Source organism: Arctopsyche grandis, chromosome 11 (assembly GCF_051622035.1).
Source record: "Arctopsyche grandis isolate Sample6627 chromosome 11, ASM5162203v2, whole genome shotgun sequence".
NCBI classification, from domain to species: domain Eukaryota; kingdom Metazoa; phylum Arthropoda; class Insecta; order Trichoptera; family Hydropsychidae; genus Arctopsyche; species Arctopsyche grandis.
The window spans coordinates 2,116,361-2,140,799 of NC_135365.1; the positions used below are offsets into that span (position 1 = coordinate 2,116,361).

The following is a 24,439-nucleotide window of genomic DNA, read 5'->3' on the forward strand; positions in this document are numbered from 1 at the left end:
GTTACGTTTTTCACTTTCATTTAATCTTTCTCATATACGTTTTTAATTCACCAATAGACTAAAATACGTTTGTTGAAATAGTTCAAATAGAAACGCAGTCAACCCCCGATGGCCTTTGGGGGATTGACTGCATAAATAATAAGTGTTGGCAGATGAGGGCATAAATAAGTTGGCTGCTAAGATATTACGATGTGTTTGAATGGATGTTACGATGTGTGGACCACGAGGAGAGTGGGAATGGACAGGAGCGGGGCGACGCGCTATCATCCAACTGTCAAAAATTATAATTTCACTGATAGGGGCCAAATTTCAACTGTAAAAATGACAATTTAAGAATTCCATACACTGCCCAATGCACGCATTCGGCAGCTAACTTGCCCATTTGATGAATAAAGCAATGGGCTTGCACTTTTCATGAATTTGGCAATTTTTTGCAGATTTAACGCAATAGGCGATTTCACGGATTCGGTTTAACATACATATTATATATTAAATTATTTGGAAAAAAATTATATGTAGTGATTTTTAGGTTTTGAAAGCAATTATGTTATTATTGTAATATTAATATTATTGTATTGTGACTATTTATTATATGTATGTTGTTTTTCGTTTGACCGCATGTCCTGTTTTAAAAGACACGAGTACGCCACTGATACATATTATACACATAATATACATATATTATTATTATTTATAATAACAAACATCTTATTAATCGTTTCATACCGAGATAACATATCTGAGACGCTCTGTCATAATAATTTCGATTGTTCATTCAGTGAACGTTCGACTTTTCAACAAAGTGCCCGTTTTTCTCAATGTAAACTCGTCTTCTCACCATTTATTACTTACTGTGTGGGTTTTTATTTTATTCGGCAACACTCGTTCTAAACTCGACGATAGACTCATCTAAAAAAAAACATCAGGTACGTATTGTGAAAATTTCGATGATTTCGAATAGTGATTCGCAATAAGCTTACATAGTCGTATTGAACAGAACACGTGTTGATAAAAATCTATTTTTACTTTATTTTTTTAGTATAGATATTTTCATATTTTATATTAACATGTGTATAGTATTGAAAATGTGATTCAGCTGAATTTTGTATGTATGTATGTATGTATGAATGTGAAAAATATAAATAAAATTATACCGTTATCATCGTTATGTGACTGAATATGAAGTGAAGAATATACATATATAAAATTATCACTAGCTTGTTTACGATGCAGAATTATCTTGTTCGATTTTGTTTTTCTGAACCTAATGTCAGTGCAGCAATGCTTATTTATCTCAATAATAGTTTTATTCTCGATACGAGGTTTCATTTACAATTTTTCGATCGGTTTTTTTACAGTCATAAAATGTGAACTTCAACCGGGCAAGTTTGGTAATGTCGCGTATTTTTTTGTGCTCATTTTATAATCAGCCAAATTTTGATAATTTCCAAATGAGTATTTGCAGTGTATTGCATATTAAATTGTTCTTAATATGTATCGGTAATAACTCGTTAAAGTTACAAGTTGAGGTACTTTACTTTAATTTAGTACTTTGATGATTCTATGTAAGTCTAAATCAGTAATCATGAATCTAAGATATAAGCAGAGCTTTTTCTTTGAAAATAAAGGTGCCGGAACTCACTTATTTTCAAGTTTTTTATTAGAAAAAATTATATTATATAGAATATTCGTTTGAAGCATAATTAATGCCGAGAAAAAAGGTGCCGGAACGCCGTTCCAACGTGTTACATTGGAAAAAAAGCCCTGGATATAACCATATATATTACATACAAGTAAGCACCTAAATGGAGTTTAGTTCAAGTTTAATTTCTTAATAAGTTTAACGATTCTTTCAATCGAGGAGTATTCATAAAACTGTACTTGTTACCTCATTATTAAGGTACGAACAGATAATCAATGATTTCCCACTCGCCATAGTGGGTCGACCGGGTCGAGTTGGTCAGAGCGCACATATTATACTAATTTCTCACCGATATCCATTACTGTCATCTTCCTGTCAACACATGTTACACAAAGTTTAACAATTTTAATTGTTGTTTTATCATTTTTAAAAAAACTGTTTTTCCTTAATCTATTTTTTTTAAAGTAACGCATAACCGCTGTTAATTTTAGCCTTTATGCTTCTTAAAGTGCAGTAAGCTAAAAATACAATTGTCATACACATCCCATTTACTAATAGATGAAGACTTCTAATTTCTCTTGGGTACTATTAAAACACCTCCCACAGCTATCTTTCATGCTTAGTTATGCTTATCGTTTGAATTATTGAGATACAATCATTTAGATCTGTTCTCTAAGAAGGGTATTCTAGTTTCTGGTCGTATTAGTATGACAGTATCACCAATTTACTGATGAATGAAGATCGCCTGTACACACTTTGCTTCCTTTTAAATTTCTCTTGTGTACTATTAGAACATCTTCCGTGGCTATCTTTCAGCTATCTTTAGCGTCTGAATTATTGAGACCACTTACATAGGTATGTTATCTATGAAGAGTATTCTAGTTTCTGGTCATATTAGTATGATAGTATCATATCACCAATTCACCGATTAATGAAGATCACCTGTACACTTATTCCTTTTAATTTCTCTTGGATATTATTAGAACACCTCCCATAACAATCTTCAGCTACATATGTATGCTTAGCGTCTAAATTATTGATTTAATTTTGGTCTGTTCTTTAAGAAGGGTATTCTAGTTTCTGGTAATATTAGTATGACAGTATCACCAATTTACTGATGAATGAAGATCGCCTGTACACACTTTGCTTCCTTTTAAATTTCTCTTGTGTACTATTAGAACATCTTCCGTGGCTATCTTTCAGCTATCTTTAGCGTCTGAATTATTGAGACCACTTACATAGGTATGTTATCTATGAAGAGTATTCTAGTTTCTGGTCATATTAGTATGATAGTATCATATCACCAATTCACCGATTAATGAAGATCACCTGTACACTTATTCCTTTTAATTTCTCTTGGATATTATTAGAACACCTCCCATAACAATCTTCAGCTACATATGTATGCTTAGCGTCTAAATTATTGATTTAATTTTGGTCTGTTCTTTAAGAAGGGTATTCTAGTTTCTGGTAATATTAGTATGACAGTATCACCAATTTACTGATGAATGAAGATCGCCTGTACACACTTTGCTTCCTTTTAAATTTCTCTTGTGTACTATTAGAACATCTTCCGTGGCTATCTTTCAACTATCTTTAGCGTCTGAATTATTGAGACCACTTACATAGGTATGTTATCTATGAAGAGTATTCCAGTTTCTGGTCATATTAGTATGATAGTATCATATCACCAATTCACCGATTAATGAAGATCACCTGTACACTTATTCCTTTTAATTTCTCTTGGATATTATTAGAACACCTCCCATAACAATCTTCAGCTACATATGTATGCTTAGCGTCTAAATTATTGATTTAATTTTGGTCTGTTCTTTAAGAAGGGTATTCTAGTTTCTGGTAATATTAGTATGACAGTATCACCAATTTACTGATGAATGAAGATCGCCTGTACACACTTTGCTTCCTTTTAAATTTCTCTTGTGTACTATTAGAACATCTTCCGTGGCTATCTTTCAACTATCTTTAGCGTCTGAATTATTGAGACCACTTACATAGGTATGTTATCTATGAAGAGTATTCCAGTTTCTGGTCATATTAGTATGATAGTATCATATCACCAATTCACCGATTAATGAAGATCACCTGTACACTTATTCCTTTTAATTTCTCTTGGATATTATTAGAACACCTCCCATAACAATCTTCAGCTACATATGTATGCTTAGCGTCTAAATTATTGATTTAATTTTGGTCTGTTCTTTAAGAAGGGTATTCTAGTTTCTGGTAATATTAGTATGACAGTATCACCAATTTACTGATGAATGAAGATCGCCTGTACACACTTTGCTTCCTTTTAAATTTCTCTTGTGTACTATTAGAACATCTTCCGTGGCTATCTTTCAACTATCTTTAGCGTCTGAATTATTGAGACCACTTACATAGGTATGTTATCTATGAAGAGTATTCCAGTTTCTGGTCATATTAGTATGATAGTATCATATCACCAATTCACCGATTAATGAAGATCACCTGTACACTTATTCCTTTTAATTTCTCTTGGATATTATTAGAACACCTCCCATAACAATCTTCAGCTACATATGTATGCTTAGCGTCTAAATTATTGATTTAATTTTGGTCTGTTCTTTAAGAAGGGTATTCTAGTTTCTGGTAATATTAGTATGACAGTATCACCAATTTACTGATGAATGAAGATCGCCTGTACACACTTTGCTTCCTTTTAAATTTCTCTTGTGTACTATTAGAACATCTTCCGTGGCTATCTTTCAACTATCTTTAGCGTCTGAATTATTGAGACCACTTACATAGGTATGTTATCTATGAAGAGTATTCTAGTTTCTGGTCATATTAGTATGATAGTATCATATTATCAATTCACTGATGAATGAGGAGCACCTTTTTCCTTTCAATCCGACTACTTCTAGATTCTCTTGGGTATTACGCGCTAATCTTCTATCCAATATGTTGCTACACCCTTTGAACCAATCTATCTATCGAATATAAGGAACATTCCACTAAAGAGGCGTATACAAAAAAAAAATACATGAAATTAAATGTGTACACTTCACGGAGGTCTCGCCATTAATGCATGATTAATGTTCATAGCACCATAATGACTGCCCAAATAAATAAATCAATAATTTGGACTTGGCCTGTAGAAATGTTTTGATTTATACCCCTCTCTTGCCGTGTATAGTGTATATTTTCCGACCACAGTAGCACTCTTCGACATGGGAACGTGAATGCTTCGGCATGTTTCCTTCTCAATTTGTTCACAGCTTACACGACCTTTCTTTTCCAATACCATATCTCACCTGATGTACGTGTCCCACAAATTGAGAAATCGGCCAACGAAATGTGGAATGATGGAGATAAAAAGCACTAAAAAAAAAAAACCACAAAACAAAACACGTCGAATCAGTACACGATCAGTCGCCAACACAAGATTGATGACGAGTCGATCGGACGCTGTGAATCGAATGCAAAATGGCCTACTCGTATGATCAATCATGGTGGATCCTATAAATCAATGAGTTATGAACGTCTTCGTAATACAATATCGACATGTCCAACTACCAGCGCCAGAACATGGTCTGGTGAGCATAAAATTCAGATTATATAACACCAAGCTCGTTGAAATATCATCAGGTGCATTGTTATAATAGAGTTTTAAAAAATTCTAACCAGCACGGGTCACCAGTTCAATCCCTGGCCCGGTGCTGTTCGCCAGACTTTGAGTATGTCACATCAGGTCGATCGTTTCCTACCAGAGTTTGCCAATTTATCTGATTTATTGAAACGGTACCAACAAATTGGCAATCTTGTCCTTTTTTTTGCGCATCTCGATTTTTCTGATTTATAAAATGCTGCAAATTTATCCATATATGTCTCAAATTTCTTAAAACGGGTAAACGGTAAATGATTTTTCATGATTAGATAAATGTACATATGTGGATACTTTTCCTAAAAATGTTAACCAAGATTGAATCATAAATAATTACAAATAAATTTCAGGTGAATAATGTCATATTTAAAGTCAATTCGTTATAATAAATACTTTTATTTTTAACCAAACATATTTATTTAACAAAAGTTTGGATCATTTAAAAGTTTCGATCGTAATTGAAAAGAAAAGTCAAATTAATCCATAGATTTTTTTATTTATAAATGTATATACCTATTTTTATGAACACGACATCTTCATATTAACTATGTAAGTGTTATTCGAGGCCAATTACATATGTATATACAAATATCGATCATCAAACATTTCAATCATCATAAAGACGTCTATGAACAAATTTCTTAAATTTTTTTTAAATATCAACAAATTATGAGATGCTATTAACTAAATTTTTGTGAGAAATAGGAAAGGATTGCTAGTTTGTTGGAACCGTTTCCAATGAAATCAGATAAATTGGCAAACGCTGAAAGAAAACGATCGACCTTTGAGTCATTTATCCAAGGTCTGACCAGCAACAAAGCCAGAGATAGAACCCGTGATCACACAATCGAAAGCATTACACGCTAACCACTGATCTATGTTGCTGGCTAGATGTCTCTATGATGTTCTATACATTGTTTATTGATGATTATAATTGACTAGAAAGGCGCATTGGGGTTAACCCATTTGAACCCACGCGGTCAGTTATGAACTTACACGATGTATGCCAGCGCGGTCGTTCACGGCATTTTACAATTTTGCGTCGTAAAATAAAGGGGATCAAAATAAATACCCATATGAAAATGACTCTTAGAACTCGCCTTGTGTCTTAGTGTTCGTCGGTGCCCGCCTTGTATCTCCGTGCGCGCCTCGTGTCTCTTGTGTCTTAATTTGATCGTAGGTGAAAAATTGGAGAGAGTAATAGTTAAAATTTACGTACATTGAAGTTAGCCTGTTAGGCATTCCTGGTATATATACATATACATATGTATTAAATTAAAATAAATACTCGTATGAAAGTGATTTGTGGAACTCGCATCGTGTCTCAGTGTTTATCGGTGCTCGCCTTATATCTCCGTGCGCGCCTAATGTCTCCGTGCACGTCTCATGTCTTAATTTGATCGTAGGTGAAAAATTAGACAGAACAATAGATAAAATTTACGTACATATGGGAGTTTGTTTAATAATTCCATTTCGATAAGTTGTCGTAAACAAAAGTGCAGATCATTCACGCGTCTCTTTCGTGCTAATGATCTTTATTTTTGTACAAGGTTTATTTAAAATTATTCTTTCTTGAATGAAATATGCCTTCTGTTTGTTATTGCAAGTGCTTATCATTGCGTACTGTGAAATTACATGACGCACACTTCTGATATGAGGTTTTTTGAAAATTCTTGAACATACATATCTAATTTCCGCTTAAGATCTTATTAAGACAAACATTAATTAAACCATTCAAACGAATATTTTTGTATACAATGCTTAACCTTACATATATGTAAAACACTAAAGTTTGTTTGTTCGTAGTCTATTGTTCTGACGTCATCGAACAAATAATTCGCTTTTTTCCGATTCAAAGGATTCGAAGTTCCCGGGGGTGTAGGCGCCGACAGCGAAGCCCTAGGGGGCGAAGACACCGGGGGTGTACATATAATTTTTTATAAGAGACTTGCTATAAATGTTTGTTTGTTCGTGACAGTCAATTTAATAAAAAAACAAATGAGTATTCAAATAAATTTATATAAAATAAAGCTATTCAAATAAATTTAATAAAATGTTTACTATTAGATTAGTCATGTTTAAGTGGTTTATATTACAAATACCGAGTGAAGCCGGGTAATAAAGCTAGTATTTATATAATCCATTATGTACTACTGGAGCCTGCTTCAACTGTATTCCTACTATTTTGCAGATTGAGCTCTTCTGATATTTCCATCTTCTTCTTGATTATTCTACCCACTTACATACATAGAATAGACACAATCTACTTAGACCAAACTTACCCACACTAAAACCAACAAGATGAGTAATTTGCAACTATCAGTTCTAGTATGCATACATATATAATATGAGTACTGATCCAACATGATCCACTTAATTACAGATCCGTTCTGGACGGTCAGTCCACACTCCCCCAACGTGAGAGGGGCACATTCGTGATTAATTAGTCCATCGTCCACCTGATCGTCATCTCGTCGGCTAGCCAATTAGTCCAGGGTGTAACTCAATATCATGGCCGATTAATTATGTGACCCTTTCCCGTGGATTCTCATGGCTAATTAACGGGCCCCACGGACGAGGCGATGTTCGTCTCTGTTGTCCTCACTTATTTACTCATGGGTACCCCACGTGTAGGTACCGCTACTTTGTGAAAACTTATGTATTATATTTCTTAACGTTTCGAAAGTTTCGACTTTATTGCTTGCTGGAAGATGGTCTTTGTATGTGCGGTTAGTTTATGTTATGAATCAGTACATATATAAGTTTTATGGTTTGCTTTGATGTCAATTTAGAATTTAATGTCGATTTTTTTGTTTTTCAAACGTAGAGACTGCGCTTAAGAGTACTCATTAATAACATTTTTAACCCAATACAACATATGCACTTCGTTATATATCTTCTATTATATTGTTGCGTAGGATCCAAATGAAAGGCCAAAGTCGCTTCATAGCATCTATTCAACGATTCAGGAGGTCCACAAGTAACCACCGCTCACTCCAGAATAATCTGATCTTCCGTGTGTACCTCCTTATTAAGGACAAGTTGCACAGCATAGTTTCCTTGATCCATTAATGTGTCTATTGCTTAAGCGCGTAGTCTATCCTGGCAAGTCGCACGCATTCGCCCGGGTCTATGAGAACTCCAGCGTATCCTTAGTTCGGCTACTTACTAGGTCCCGTTAGCCTAATCTGGTCTCTATTGTTCACCCACGAATGCACTTAAACGTGGATAATCTCTCTCATTTTCCCACGTTACAATATACATACATATTTATTTATTTATTTAAAAGTTTTGGACCATTGTGGCATTACAGGAAGAACCTAATGAGCCAGAATGACCTACATAAGAAAACACTACATACATACATATGTATTTATGTATGTATGTAGTTCATTTTTCTATTTGTTATACAAAAAAACCCTCCCGGTTTTTTCACTACAGGGGGTCGAGAACGTATCCGTGCCGTACGATTCAATGTGTTTGCAACTTAAGGGCTTTCATACAAAAACACTCGGGTAGTACTGGGGAGTTTGTCTGTCGTAGTCGTGGGGTAGTTTGTTTGTTTATCGGTAGTTTGTCAAAAACACTCGGGTTGTTTGTCTGCTATGCAATTGCACAATTCAAAATAGAACAACCAAACTTGGTATACCATCTCATGATACCTTATCTTAGACCGTAGAGTGGTATTGGAAAGTCTCTGAGGCAAGACAAAATGTAAAAGGAATATTTGATGCCGTCATGATGACTCAAATTTGTTTTTGAATATACTGAAGAGTATTCAGAGGTAAGGGCAGTCAAGTCGAGGTACAAGAAAATCATCAAGAAGGTTTCAGATCTTTAATAGATGTTCTTCTGGTGAATGCTGGGTTCCGAATGAATCCTGCGACCAACTCATCGGATTTTATACATGTTTGCAAGCCGCGCGGGCTTGGTTGTTTAATCGAGCTCAAGCATTGGTCCGTGAGCCGAGCTCTCCGATTGGTCGATGAGTCGGGCTCGGGATTAGGCGGGGTGCACTTATCCTCCTATATATCCTCAACAATACATTGCCTTCCCTTTGTCCCACGTGTCAATAGAGTAAGTGATAATGTAATGGAATAGGACTGACTGCGCTGCCGGGTGGGAACGCTTCAATCTACTCATTTGTCAAATGAGTAGATTTAGATCAAATCTACTCAAAGTCTAGGCGTTTCAAAATTGAACCATACAAACACGTACACACAATCTTAATCTCGCAGAATGATATTGAAATTGTAAACACGCGGCATTACTATTAATAAAATATGAATGTATATTCTGTTGTCTTAACGATATTGTTTTTATTTCACTCGAGTATAATATAATATGTGATAACGCTTTAAGTCCGACAACATTCTCATGAGAGAAAAATTGCGAACACGTCTAAAAATTGTTATTCCCCACTGCATACGTTCTAATTAATACTAATTATAAACAACAACAATACTGAAAACCACTAAGTAATCGATTTCGAATGCTTAGCCTGCACTGTTGGCAAAACAGTCACGACATTTTAGCCACTTCTCAAGTTGTACTACATATACTTACGCTGACCATACGTCCTTTATTTCACTGCTCTGTTCTTATTTAATAAAATTGCCATTTTGTCCTTTATTTTGTTATATCGACGACTATCGCTAAAAATATTAAACCGAAATATTTAAATAATTCATAAATTTATTGATTACACTGAGCAACAACAAAAATTACCAGAGTGGAGTCTAATCAATATTCACTCAGTTTGACCCACTAAATTTGAATATTATAATTCTTTTTGTTGGTTTCTTTATATATATATATATATATATATATATATATATATATATATATATATATATATATATATATCATAAAGAAAAAGAAACCAACAAAAAGCATTATAATATTCGAATTTAGTGGGTCAAATATATATATATATATATATATATATATATATATATATATATATATATATATATATATATATATATATATATATATATATATATATATATATATATATATATATATATATATATATATATATATATATATATATATATATATATATATATATAAGCGTTTAAAAAAAAATGCGCTGCCAAAAGTAAGTTCTGGAATCAATAGTCAGATGTTTTTCACATTGATTGTGATTTATCTATGCTTTAAAATATTTTTAATTGATTATCTATCGAATTTCAAAAGGCCCAAAATATAATTTTTTTGCAAGGTTTTTATTACAAGATTTTATTAGTTTCACTTCTTCAATTGGTCTGACAATCTTCCTACTTTCTTCCCATCGCTTTGAAACATTGCCATTTTGCGAAGTTTGGCCGCTGATAGAGATTTCAATTGTGTCCGTTAAGTTGATGGTGAAATATAATCGTAATAAACACGTTTAAGAATCCAACATTTTCCGTTGAGATATCTATGGAGAGAAAATTTGGCGAAAACTGAGAAATAAGAATAACTCAAGGTTTTCGCAATATAAAATTGGATAGGAAAAGCCAATTTTTACAGGAATCGTTTCAAATCAGAAAAATTGACAAATTCTGATAAGAAATACCTGGTCAGCAACGAGACTCCAGTGGGAATCGAACCCATGATGCCTAGCACGAGAGATTACAACACTCACCCCTAGACCACTAAGCATGTTTTATAACATCGTTATAAAACGATTCTTTATATGTACATTATTTTCTCCAAAAAAAATATGGTCACCAATCCTATGTATACTGGAACTATTATTTTACTCCAGGGTTGCACTGGACCAATCAAAATCATTTGATTTTATTTTTGATAGAAAGTCGCATTGCGCAACTTTGACAATTTCGTTGAAAAATATTTACATATAATTCCGTACACGTATTTCATTACATACGTTACGAATCATCATGACTGGGCGAAATTTTCACAATGCTCTTTCGCTTATGAGAGCATGGTGCTTTTTTCGAAACGGTATTTATTGAATATGACGTGAAATTTTGAGTGATCGACGTCAAATTGCGTCATATGATGAATTTTTATTGTATTCGCTGTGGTAAAAGTTGCACTGGGCAAACTGATATAATAACTCGTCGTATGCTCTTCGTACCATGTTTATACCAGGTTGACACAATGCGAGTAGCTTAGACCAAGTCTGTAAGTTCAATGTCCAAAATGCTGAATACGCTCGTCTTGTCAGATTTTACTTGTTTAAACGCCTATAACTTTATCTTTTTCACACTACATATATCTTATTGTTCTAGGTTTTATATCTGCTTAACTCTTTGAATGCTGACAATTCCATGGGTCTGAAAAACGTCGATAGGCGTTGTATTTTGAGCATTTACAAAGTAAACAAGAATACCAGAAGGCTAAGCCTTTCCAGGTAGCATTGAAAAAAAAATGCATTGAACATGGGTCGTGTAATCCGTGTCATTCATTTGTTAACGTTTATAAAGATTAGTTTACATCGGAATATCAGAATTTATAACCATTGCAGAATTTCCCGTTGGAATCTGTAACTGCTTAGTATTTTAGATTGTGGCTTGGCATTTAGATTGTGAGCATTACATTTTAACTACAATGAAGAAGATGGAACTTGTTTTCGAATACAACATTCATTAATAGGTTTCTTTTGTTTATTTTATATTGTTGCAAGATATATTAGAAAGTATAAACACACCTTTACAAAACTCCAAATCCCCGGCGGTAGTTATCTAGGGTTAATTTGGATTAGCTACAATTTTTATACCTGCTTTCTATTGGAATTCTAAATAAATCTAGTTGGAAATGTTGGCGAAATTTTCAGCGTGGCGGGCTTTCAACAGAAAAGACGTCAGCACTCAAAGGGCCAAGTGCACAAGTCAATCTATAAAGGCGATGGTTCATGTTATGTGAAAAAAAAGCTTAAATTTGATGTGCGATCTTGACCGCTGGTCGATCTTAAATAGGTTTTGATATTGTTGCGTAGGGGTGGGTGGAGGATCCAAGTAAAAGGCCAAAGTCGTTTCATAGCATATATTGATGATTAAGGAGATACAAGCACTGGCAGTGCTCAGTCCAGAATGACCTGATATCGCCTACATACCACCTTATAAAGGGTAGATCTCTCAGGACGTCTAATCTGTTTACCTATTGTATAGTCACGTATTCGGATATGTATTCCCACGACATTAGGTCTCCCCGTACCGATTCTGAGAAAGGACTAATAACGGTCATTGTTTAGCCTAAATGCACTTAGAGTCCAGATATAATCCTGGAAGTAAGTGCAAGCACTTAGTTAATCCGTTAACAGATATCCGTTGGTCCTAAGTGCAAGCACTTAGTTAATCCGTTAACAGATAACCCTTGAACGGTCACATAGTCTCTGGGATTCTATTCGCTTAATCCGCGGCGTACGTAACAATATTTAAAAAAAAAATAGTTGAGGGTGCCCAAAGCGCCCCGGCGCCCTTGGCAACCGCCCGTTGCCAATGCGTTGCTACGACACTGTGTAGAAAATTCAATTTTTTTCATATTGAATAATAGTTTTACAGAAAATGACCTCATTAGCCTTTGGAATAAATCCTTCTTTAGGGTTAGTTTCAGCACTGCCAGTACATAGGTACTCAATAGTATGTCGCCGCGACAAATTGCCCAACCGATAGCATATCATCTTATAGCATCCACGTACGCACCGAATCACCTCAATTAGGGCAATGCAAACATAATCCGGACGATATACCGATTAGGTACTATATGTAGTATAGTAGAACTGGTATATCTGAGATGTAGTGGGTCGTGAGTGGCGGCCATCTGCCCCAGGCGCCCCGTGGCGCCCCCGATCCTAATCTGGAGCCCCCCAATCATTCAGTTACCACTTGTCACGATCAAACTACAATATCTGTGACTTGCGGCTTATTTGTTGTGTCCTCGCCGGCTTTTTCAAAACTCGACTCTTTGTTCCCCCTCCATGTTTTTTTTTGTTTTCGCTTTTATATTATGCAAAGCGGACCGGGACCGATGAGGTTTCGACAATGGCGCGTTGAGCTCTTATCGTTAGCGAAATCTCATGAGATTACGATCCCTCTGAGCCTTATCTGAGCTATGCTTGCTTATACCAAAAGTGCATGTTGAACATTTTTGAGAAGGACTTTTTGTGTGATATGAGTGGTTTAAAGTTCGCTGAGAAATTTGTCGGCAGACAAGTCTCACGTAGGGTCTTTGGCTGCGATAAGAGCTCAAAGTGATAACTTCACGATTTGTCTAAATGGAGTTGATTTTTTTGGCTATATACAGTGGTTTCAACCAAATTGCTTAGCAACGGGTTTCCAACGAAATTTTTAAAAACTAAATTACTTTTTGTTATACATATACAAAATCTCTAATATTTGCATTTCTAAATAAACCTGATTTTCTTACAAATTACATTCGATTTAAGTTCATTTTATTTTAAAATTATCTATATACATATATTTAAAGGCTGTATAAAAATGTCTGTAATTCAAGTTGCTGATTAATAAATAAACTGAAGTTGATTAAGAATAATTGTAATTTTAATATACAGTCACTTTGATTTATTGCAGTATTTAAAACGCCGTTAAAAAAATGGGCTATCAATCTTTACTCTTGAATTTGGCAATTTTATTTAAATCTTATATATAAAACTGAAACGGCATCTGTAGTTCGTTTCTGATTGGCTGTTGTCAAAGTCGTTTCTGATTGGCTGTCGTCAAAGTCGTTTCTGTTTGGCTGGATTGGTCAAAGACGTTTGTGAATTGGTCGGCCGTTAAATAATATACATTTTTTTATTCAAATAAATTTAATAAAAAAAACAAATGAAGAATTTTTCATGATTTTTATTTAATTTCCATTTACCGAGCGGAGGACCACTAGTATAATATAAAATTATTATTATAAAAAACTCTCATTAAGATAATAATATTTAAATTATTTCTAGTTTAAATTTTATTTTAATTTTGATTAAAAATTAAAAGATACATTACAAACGTAATGGTTCAAACATTGCGAGTTGACGCGCGAGAAACTTCTGTAGAACAAAAATTATATCTACATATATGTATGTATGTATTTATTGTTATAAACTATATTATTATTATTAAATTCTTATAAAATACATATATGAATCATTTAAAAAAAAAAGTTGTAACTACCAAAGCGATCCTATGTACATCTAGGATCACCCGACAGATTGTATTGCACTGTGAAAAAAACCTTATTTAATTAATTTAAATTTAAATTATATCAGTCATGTTGGCAGAAATCTTGTCAAACTTTGAAAGACTACTACGACAGACAAATGGCTACAAAATTTTGTAAAGATTTGTCACGATTTCAAAAACGGACATTTAAATCAATTTTTAATTCCCTTTAATAGATATATGTATAAATAATGTTAAGAACTCTCCGCACACTATACAAACTAAATAATTTAATTCCAATTAAATAAATGCACGTATATACCGGATATGACGAAGGAAAGCGTATATAAGATTGTATATATTTACACTTAAACCGTTTAGTAAAGATCTATATGCTAATTAAAACATAGTTTCCGTTCGAATTTTGTCCCCAGGTATATATTTTTTTATATTATATTACATACATCCGTTTCTGAACGATTTTATTTTTAATTCAATATAAAATTCATCATACTTTAATACAAATACGTAGCTCAATTACATGTCCTATTCAATTATGATATTTGTCACATTTTTTAAAATGTTATTTCCCAAGATACACTCTATACCTTATTATACTTACACAATAGATGAAGCTTTACATTTCTTCCTTGCATTATCGATTTATTCAGGGAAATTAATATTTAATTGCAAAATAGCCCGTAGCATTTTATGGTAACGGGTATAAGTACCTACATAGTACACGAGTACGTACTATGTGAGGTTATATTCTTGAACTTTCGCATTGAATATTCAATAAGTTTAACCCATTGTGAACGGTCGCCGGTTTTGAATAATAACAATTCTAATGAACGTCGTCGTTCCGTTTTTACATATCGCTCGAATTAAATAACGAGCGACCCAGAAGAAGAAGGACTTAATTGAACGCAATACTCATTATATTTGATTATAATGCGATTTTGTGGAATCTGCATGCAGCAAATTACTCTGTAATGATTGAGAGGGTGCAAAAAGCATTTCTTCGTTTCCTATATAGGAAAGAGTATGGGTATTACCCATATCTCTACTCTACTCCCTTCCTTTTTGGCTTGCTTGGGTATAATTCTCTTGAACTTTGGAGAAACCTCTCATTAATTCATTTTGTTCTCCAGCTTCTACGTGGTAATACGTCATGCCCTTCGGCTTGACAGGAAGACCCCAATGCGACTTCCTGGACAATTAATTACAAAAAATGCAACATTTTATTATTACGTAAATCACTGTATTTTCAGAAGCTGGAGAACACGAAATAACAATTAATTACAGAATTAATCTATTAAGACATCTATGGATTTAGATTTTGTACATAATTTTTACAAATTGTACACACAATAAATACAGAAGATTTGTGACAACAGGAAAGATGATTTTTTGCCAATTTTGAGGAACCGTTTCAACAATGATCAGATAAAATTGGCAAACTCCGATAAGAAACGATCGATTTGGAGTCACAAATACCACCAAATCTAACCAGCAGTATGGCGGATCGAACCCACTGATCACTTGGTGCCAAACATACACGCTACCATTAAATCATACTGCTGGTCTATCTATCGTAGAGATCTTTTACATATATGGAGTTTGTATTATTATTATAGTGCACAGAAATCATGTTTTAAGTTGATGCTACTAAGAACTATGCGGGAAGAAGGTACAATCATCAAATAATGATGTTTACCACGTACATAATTATAAGGGATATAAAGTCCCAACTGACCAGCACCGACAGGCATGACGTATTACCACGCTGAATCTGGAAAACAAAACGAAGTAATGAGAAGGTTTTCCAAAATTCAAGGGAATTATACCCAAGCATGCCAAAAAGGAAAGGAGTGGAGTAGAGATATGGGTAATACCCATACTATTTCCTATATAGGAAACGAAGAAATGTTTTTTGCACCCTCTAATCATTAGAGAGTATATGTATATCTATGTAAAAAAAATAGTACATAAAATACTTCTCCGATAGTTTCTCTTTGTGTCATTGAACAGATAGAAAGTAATCTTTGTTAAAGTTATAAATATAAATTCAAGTCCTTCAGAACCAAGCTATAGAATATTGACAAAACTTCAAACTTACTTAAGTCGTTCTGACATCGAATCCTTCAACTATTTATGTATATTATGCGCATACGAAATCGAATGACGAGATTTTCATAATGACCCAAGCAAACTGCACGATTTTTATTCGTCAGCTGACAGGAAACTCACATGACCCGGTCGAAATCGATAAATTTTACTTTTTACGATACTTACCTATAGTATATATATGTATATACCTACGAACCTGCACATTTAATCTTTTTTTGTCGTATTTTTATATGACTATTGAATATATTACTGCGATTTTGATTTTTTTTTTTTTTGGTATAAAAAGGTATACTCAAGTGTTTGTCTTGTTTGTTTCAGGATGGTGCTGGTGTTGAACGGAGTACTTCAGGAAGAATGGCCTGCAGAGTCCAGGCAGCTATTTGCAGCTCATCCCGTATATCGGGAGAGTGCTTCTCATCTGCTGACCACGCAAACAAAGGTCGTAGGCGCCATGGGGTTGCTCTACGTCAGGCAGAGAGAGATGGCTGCCACTCTGCCTCAAGACAGTTGGTTTTGTTAAATATTTAACTTAGTATTAAGTCATCTCCATTATCAGGTTTGATCCTATGTAGTTCAAAACAGTGTCGAGTCATACTCAAATCATCAGCTGACCATTAAGAGGGCTGGACACCAGCGCCTTGTCCATACAAACGTATTACACGTCTCCCTTCCTCAATTATGGCGCTAGAGAAATTATTTTTTTATATGCTATGGATATCCACCATAGGCATGCTTCTGTGGTTTCATTTTTTTGATTAGTTATTTTCTATAGGAGCTAGGAGCCGCCAAACATATATAAAATCGCCTCTTTTTTACACCCACGAAAAGAGTCGAGCGTGCTTATTTAACGGTTGATTTAAAAAAAAAATACGTGCACACAAACATAGAAAATATCTTTCTCATACCGATGATGAAATATTTTTTAAATTGGTCTAGTTTCGGAGGAGAAAATAGGAGAATACGAAACCTCGATTTTGTCGATTTAAAATACGTATTATCTGGTCGAAGCGCAACTGTCGCATTCATTCAATATATATATATTGGTATTTATTGTCACATTCACTCAATATATACATTCCCTCAATGTATATATCGAAGAGAGGAACGGCAACAAAATTAAGGTTTCAGGTATACAGCCCTCTTAAGCCATACTGCTGGTCTATCTATCGTAGAGATATTTTTTATATGGAGTTTGTATTATTATTATTATAATGCACAGAAATCATGTTTTAAGTTGTGTATTAGGCTGTATTACATACACGTGTTAATGAAACCGATTTGTTTTCCAGAGAATGTGACCATCTTGGGATCTGACGACACCACGTCGTGCATAATCGTCGTCGTGAGACATTCAGGTAAACACATTCAACTTCCCCAAAGCACGTTCACACCAGAAAATCACCGAAATCAACATAAAACCCTCATCCACAGCACGAACTTTTATTCAAATAATAAAAATCATGACAAACCGAGAAACTTTCATCGCTTGATAGGGAAGGGGGGGGGGGGGAAGTGGATATTTGATAGTTGCCCATTAGGGATTGCTATACTGGTGTACCGGTATACCGGTAAAATTTCGCCATCGGTAAATACAGGTATTTTTTGATTTACCGGTAAATCACTGGTATACCGCGAGTAGAAAAAATAATTTACCGTTTACCGGTTTATAAAATTTTACAGTAAATTGCAATCCCTATTGTCCATACGTACTGTAAGTTTCTAAATCCCTTAGCAAGACCACCTTCGTGACTTGGAGGGTTCCAATTAAGGTTCGATTGAATATTATTCTCGAAGCTGGAAACCCCGATCCTGCATCTAATATTGTCAATATTCACATAAATAAAACTTTTTGAGTTCTCTTGAGTTATATTTGAGTTCTAACCAAACGAAGCGTCCTTAAGGGTGGGAAAGAGGTGGGGGAGCGATAAGTGGCCGGCTTTGGATGTATTTTTCTTCATATTGGACTTCATTTGTCTTTGATTTGATTTTTAAATGCTTTTTTATTATTACGAAATTATTTTCACAATACATCTTATATCTATTTTAATAGCTACTGATCTACTGATCATTTTCTATTTTACAATTTTATTTTAATTTTGTTAGTAATCATAGTATTATATTATTCTAATGCTAATGTACAGCATAATAGGAAAAATACTCAAAAACCTATTTACAATTCTTATAAATGCTCATAAGACATCTAATACATAATATTAATTTAAGATTCTCTAAAGTCGACGATCTAAAGCAGATTGTGTTTGGGTAATCTGCGTTTATACCTGAAGGGTATAGACGTTTTGTTGTAATCACCGAGACTCTTCACAAGTGTGTTAGTATGGTTATTAGTGATTATGTCATAGAATCTACTGGTTAGTTTGTTAGTAATGTCTGTAACAAACGGAATACTATTTATGGCATGCAGTTTTTTCAAGTTAGTATATATGGGTGTGTTATAAATAAATTTTAGAGATTTATTTTGTATTATTTGGAGCTTGGAAAGGTTATTATTCGAGGCGTTATTCCATACAGGTGAAGCATTTGTTGAAAATGGTAATATGAGCGCGCGATATAATTTTATTTTATTTTGAGTTGATAAAGAACTATGGTGATTAAATATTGGGTATATTGAGGATATACCTCGCATCGTCTTGCATTTCGCTGCCTCAATGTGAGGTGTCCATCTCATTCTTTTATCGAACGTTACTCCTAAATATTTTATTACTGATTGTCATTTCAGACTTTCTCCATAGGGGATTTTCAGATTTGAATTCGGCTTATGTTTTACATTAACACTAAAGAATATCGCGTCTGTTTTGGTTTTTGTCTTTTGTCATTTGTGTTACTTTTTTTGGAAACTGGTTAATTTTTTTGATCCTTATAAGCTTCTTGATACATTACTACGGCTTTCTCGGAAGTACATACAATACATGTGTACATGTACATACGTTTGAGGAAGAGTTCCAGAACTTTTTTGTGAATCGGAAAAAATATTGGCACCCAGAAGTATTAACTGGTCGAATTCAAGCGGATGCACTCAATCGCCGATGCATTATTTGCAATGAAGCAATAACGTGTCGATTTATGCACCCGGTGGCGGTCGATTAACCCTTTCGATGGCCGAAGCGCGTGTGTATACACTGCTGGGACTTACCGCATAAATTATGCGATAAATCAAGTGTTTTATGGCGCGTTGCATTGCCAGAGATGAATGCCACCCTGCTGCGGTGCATCATTAAATATGCGAGAGTAGGCTTGTGCACAATTTGAGCCTTCGCCAACACCTACCGACTCAATCTCGAAATTCTTCTTGTTTTTATTATTTTTTTAATTGGACGTATACATACATACATATATTACGGCTTATGTGATCCAGATTTTACAGATTAATTAGTTGCCACAAATTTGGTAGCAAACAGTTTGGAAGGTTTGAAATTAGCTTGGAACTTAGGAAGATGGCTTAGGAATTGATGTTATAACCTAAATAATGCTTAAAACGTGGTTTGAAACATTTTATAAGATGTAGTAGATATTGTAGAATGCAGAGCAATTATTGGAGATATTGAATCCAGCAGTATCAAAACAAAGTTCAATAAGATATTTTCATAAAAAATTGGCATTATTATACATAGCTCAGAAGACTAAAAGTGGTTTAAATGGGTCTAAATTTAATATTGCTTTACTATAATTAGATCATCTGTTGGCTGGCACTTTTGACATTCCTTGATCTTCAATTTCTTTTTCATGTAATATTGGGTCAGAGGTTTCGATTAGAATCTTCTAGAATAATTTATCTTCTTAGCAGATTGAACTTATGATTCTTTCATCTTCTGGGTCTTCTACGTACATATGTACATAGTGATATTAAGCAACCTTACTTCACCATATTTGGAGCACTTCGTACATATATCGAACTAATGATTTTATCATCTTTTGGGTCTTCTACGTATGTACCATACTGATATTTAGCAATCTTACTTCACCATATTTCGAGTGCTTCGCAGATTGAACATCTGATTTTCCCATCTTCTCGGTCTTATACGTACATCCTGATACTAAGCAAACTTTCATCCAACTCAACTTTACTTAACTTCTTCATTTAGAGCTAAAACCACAACCTAAACTAACCCAACTGAGTTTTAAGCGAATTTCAAAAATCCAAAAAACACTACAAAATACACAAAAGCTTAGAACGCATTATACCCATAAGATAATCTACAGCATGGATACATTTTTTTTACACATATGTATATAATATTTACCAGGAAGGCCTGACAGGTAGACCCCAATGCGCCTTCCTAGCAATTAATTACAAACATTGCAGCATTTTTATTACATAAATCACTGTATTTCGAGGGGCGTGAGAACACGAAATTAACAATTAATTAATGAATCCATTGAGACATCTATGGATTTAGAATTGTACATAAATTTTTACATATTGTACTTAAATCAAATTCAGATACTTGTGACAGCAAGTAGGATGATTTTTACCAATTTGAGGAACCGTTTCAACGAAAATCAGATAAATTGGCAAAAGCTGATAAGAAACGATCGACTTGGAGTCACAAATATACAAGTCTAACCAGCAGTATTAAAGATTAGCACGGAACCTCTCAGTGCTAAACACAAACGCAACCACCGAGCCATACTTAGCCAGCAGCATAATTCGGTCGTTAAGCTTCTGCTTAGCGTCGAGAGGCGCCGGGTTTGATCCCATGAGCTGAGTATATGTGTAGTGCTGCTGGTCAGACCTGGATATTTGTGACTCCAGGTCGATCATTTCCTATCAGACTTTGGCATTTTATCTGATTTCATTGTTGAAACGGTTCCCGATTAAAAACTGGCTAAAATCCTTCCTGCCTACTATGTCACCACTATTTGAGTATGAATAATGTACAATAAAAATATATGTATAATTCATAGATGTCCCGTTAATTTGCGAGTTTTCAGTGTCTCGTAATTCAGCGACTTGTATAATAAAAATGCTGTATTGTTTGTAATTGGCCAGGAAGGCGCATTCGGGTTTACCTGCAAGGCCCTTCCTGGTATAAAATGTAATACATAAATACTGCTGGCTATTATAATTGGAGCAGAATAGAGTTCGTATGCTTCAAGAGTAGATTGATTTTGAAATATGTAGAAGACAATTCATATTACGTTGTACATAGAGCAGTGACCTCAAAGATACTGTTTTGGGTTTTGCTGGAGCATGTCTACGCACTGAAACAGTTCAAGGTCTCATTATTCGTTTGATGTTTTCAGGTTCTGGAGCAGTAGCTTTGGCCCATCTGGATGGTTCGGGTACCGAAGAAGCAGTGATAAACCTGGTGGCCCGTGTCCAGGAGCTGGCCATAGTCTATCCTGAGGGTCGGCTCGAGCTCCAGATGGTGGGAGGGTTCGCTGATCCTCACCGGTACTCCGAGGACCTCTTCGCCTCCATTATGCGTATGTATATGTATATTTCCCATGATGCTAACAATATTTTTAATGTCCATCTTCATTCCCATTCACTCTCAGCTGGCCCTCGACTCGTAACTCCTTATTGATTATTTATGGTGATTATTTCAGTGGAGCCGTGAGCTGAGTCTGGTTGTGTGCGTGTTTTTGTTTTTGATGATGTTTTAGTACGTACTCAACTGCACTTGATGTTGATGCGCAGTTGTAATGGTAAAGATAGTTCCTCTCATAAATTGTTCACAGCACTATCCCTTCTCTCTTTTCATTCCGTTCTATGTATTGTATTTAGAAAGCTACTTCTTAATGTTCGTCGTATAAAGACTGTAAAACTGTAAATGCTTCTTATGTTGAAAGATTTCATATTAAATTAATTCCCAATACTATTGGCCTGGTGAACACCGTTTCAAGAGCTGTCGATTGACAGATTTGTGTGTGTCAAATGCATGAATGCGTCCACCAGGCCACTGATACATAAATATGTCCTTGTACGTATATTAACTTTATCTATGTATGTACGTAGTAACAATAGATGAAGTTTTGTTTTCTCTTGGGTACCATTTAAATTATGGCCAAACTTGTTCAAATTTAAATTTGAAACCATATTCAGTCAGACAGTAGTGACTAGGGATCCCAAATATTCGAATATCGAATATTGAATTAAATTATTTATTTGCTTTTAATTATTTATTTGCTTTTAATTATTTATTTGTTCAAGAAGTTCAAGATATGATTAAAATTTTAAGAGAATCATTATTTGTAACATCAAATAGATTGAAAATAAAGTCCGTATAAAAAGTATTCGAATATTCGGATTTGGGATATCTAGTAGTGACAAATAGAGAATAGGTGGCCAATTTTCGAGGAACCGTTTCAACAATTAAATCAAACAAGTTGGCAAATTCTGATTAGGAAATCATGGATTTGGAGTCAGAAATATCCAAATCCAACCAGCAGCACCGCAGAAATACTTCAAATCACACAACCAGACCTCGAACCCAAGACTAATCACTACTGGCTTAGAAATGATGGATCAAGTCAATCAATACGTTTTAAGGTCGATCAATACGTCAATGAGTCAATCAATACAAATTTGCAGCATTTTATAAATCAGCAAATTCGACATGTAGACTCGAATTTTGCGAGAAATAGGACAGGGTTGCCAATTTTCAATGAAATCAGATAAATTGGCGAACTCTTATAGGAAACGATCGATCTTGGAGTTACATACATATCAAAAGTTTGGCCAGCAGCACAGCCAGGAATTGAAACCATTACATGTTCATAACCAGCAGCGTGGATTTGTGGTTAGCATACTATGCCTTCGAGCGGAGTAGTCATGGTTTGATTCCCACTAGTAGCTGTTGGCTAGACCTTGTCTTGTGACTCCAGGTCGATCGCTTCCTATCATAGTTTGCTAATTTTTCTTGTTTTCATTGAAACGGTTCCTGTAAGTTGGAATTTCCTTTCCAATCTATGTATCTTGCAAATCTTGAGTTATTCAACGTCTTTAGGTTCGCCAATTTCTATAATATAATGCTGCAAAATTGTATCCATAGATGTCACTGTGGATGATTGTATGATTTCGCATTGTATAAAATGCTTGTATTCAGTGCCGGTTTTAGGGGGGGGGGGGCTGGGACGGGCGGCGCCCCAGGGCGCCATATAAGTTAGGGCGCCACACGATACGCCAAAGGCGCTTTAAATTTTAAAATTATAGCGCCAAAAGCGAAAGTTTTTTCTAAGGGTGTTTAGAAAAAATTGCCCGGGGGCGCCATCGGGTGTAAGGCCAGCACTGCTTGTATTGATTGTATTATTGTATGTATTGTATCTATATTAGTACACTCGTCGCTTTGGAGCCATATGTAAAGGCGAATGTATGTATGTACATGTTCGATATAAATAAAATGTTAACCATTGATCTATGCTGCTACTCTTACAAATGCTCATGACTTTAGTTCAAACGGCTGATAACTATGAGGCATTTTTATGTACTTTTTGGCGGACTTGGTTCACTTTTGAATGTGACGATGTCTGCGAATGGGCAATAAGAAAGTGCCGGTCAATCGGTTTTTGTTTCCTGAAACATAACTCACTTAAAAAAATATCAATGATTGCGTCGAGGAACATTCGCACATTTACCGCCAATCGATTTCTAATGTAATAATTTGTTCTCTCGGATTATACGCGCACTTGTCAAACTTTTTTGTGCCGTGTGTGTTTATTTTTTTTTATTATTTTTAATCCACACTTATCTTACTTTTACTCGTACTGTTTCTTACGCAGGTCCCAATAATGCAGTGGTCCAAACAACAATGCGCAAACAAAACAACCGTTCACTCACGAACGCAATCAAATTACACCAATCTAATCGAATGATACTTTTCAGATTACGACTTCTAATTTCACGTCGAACGTACGGGGGAAATGTTTCAAACCTATTAT

General features: G+C 34.6%; 1 protein-coding gene across 1 annotated transcript in view; it reads left to right on the top strand.

The window, feature by feature from the left end:
• Nucleotides 1–722: 722 nt before the first annotated feature.
• The window catches only part of Ntan1 (N-terminal amidohydrolase 1), a 29,370-nt gene continuing 5,653 nt past the window's right edge, over nt 723–24,439 (top strand). The window contains exons 1-4 of the mRNA XM_077441365.1: nt 723–926; nt 16,859–17,046; nt 17,830–17,895; nt 21,803–21,985. Coding sequence (XP_077297491.1) covers nt 16,860–17,046; nt 17,830–17,895; nt 21,803–21,985 — 436 coding nt within the window. The 5' untranslated portion in view covers nt 723–926; nt 16,859. The remainder of the gene's footprint in view (nt 927–16,858; nt 17,047–17,829; nt 17,896–21,802; nt 21,986–24,439) is intronic.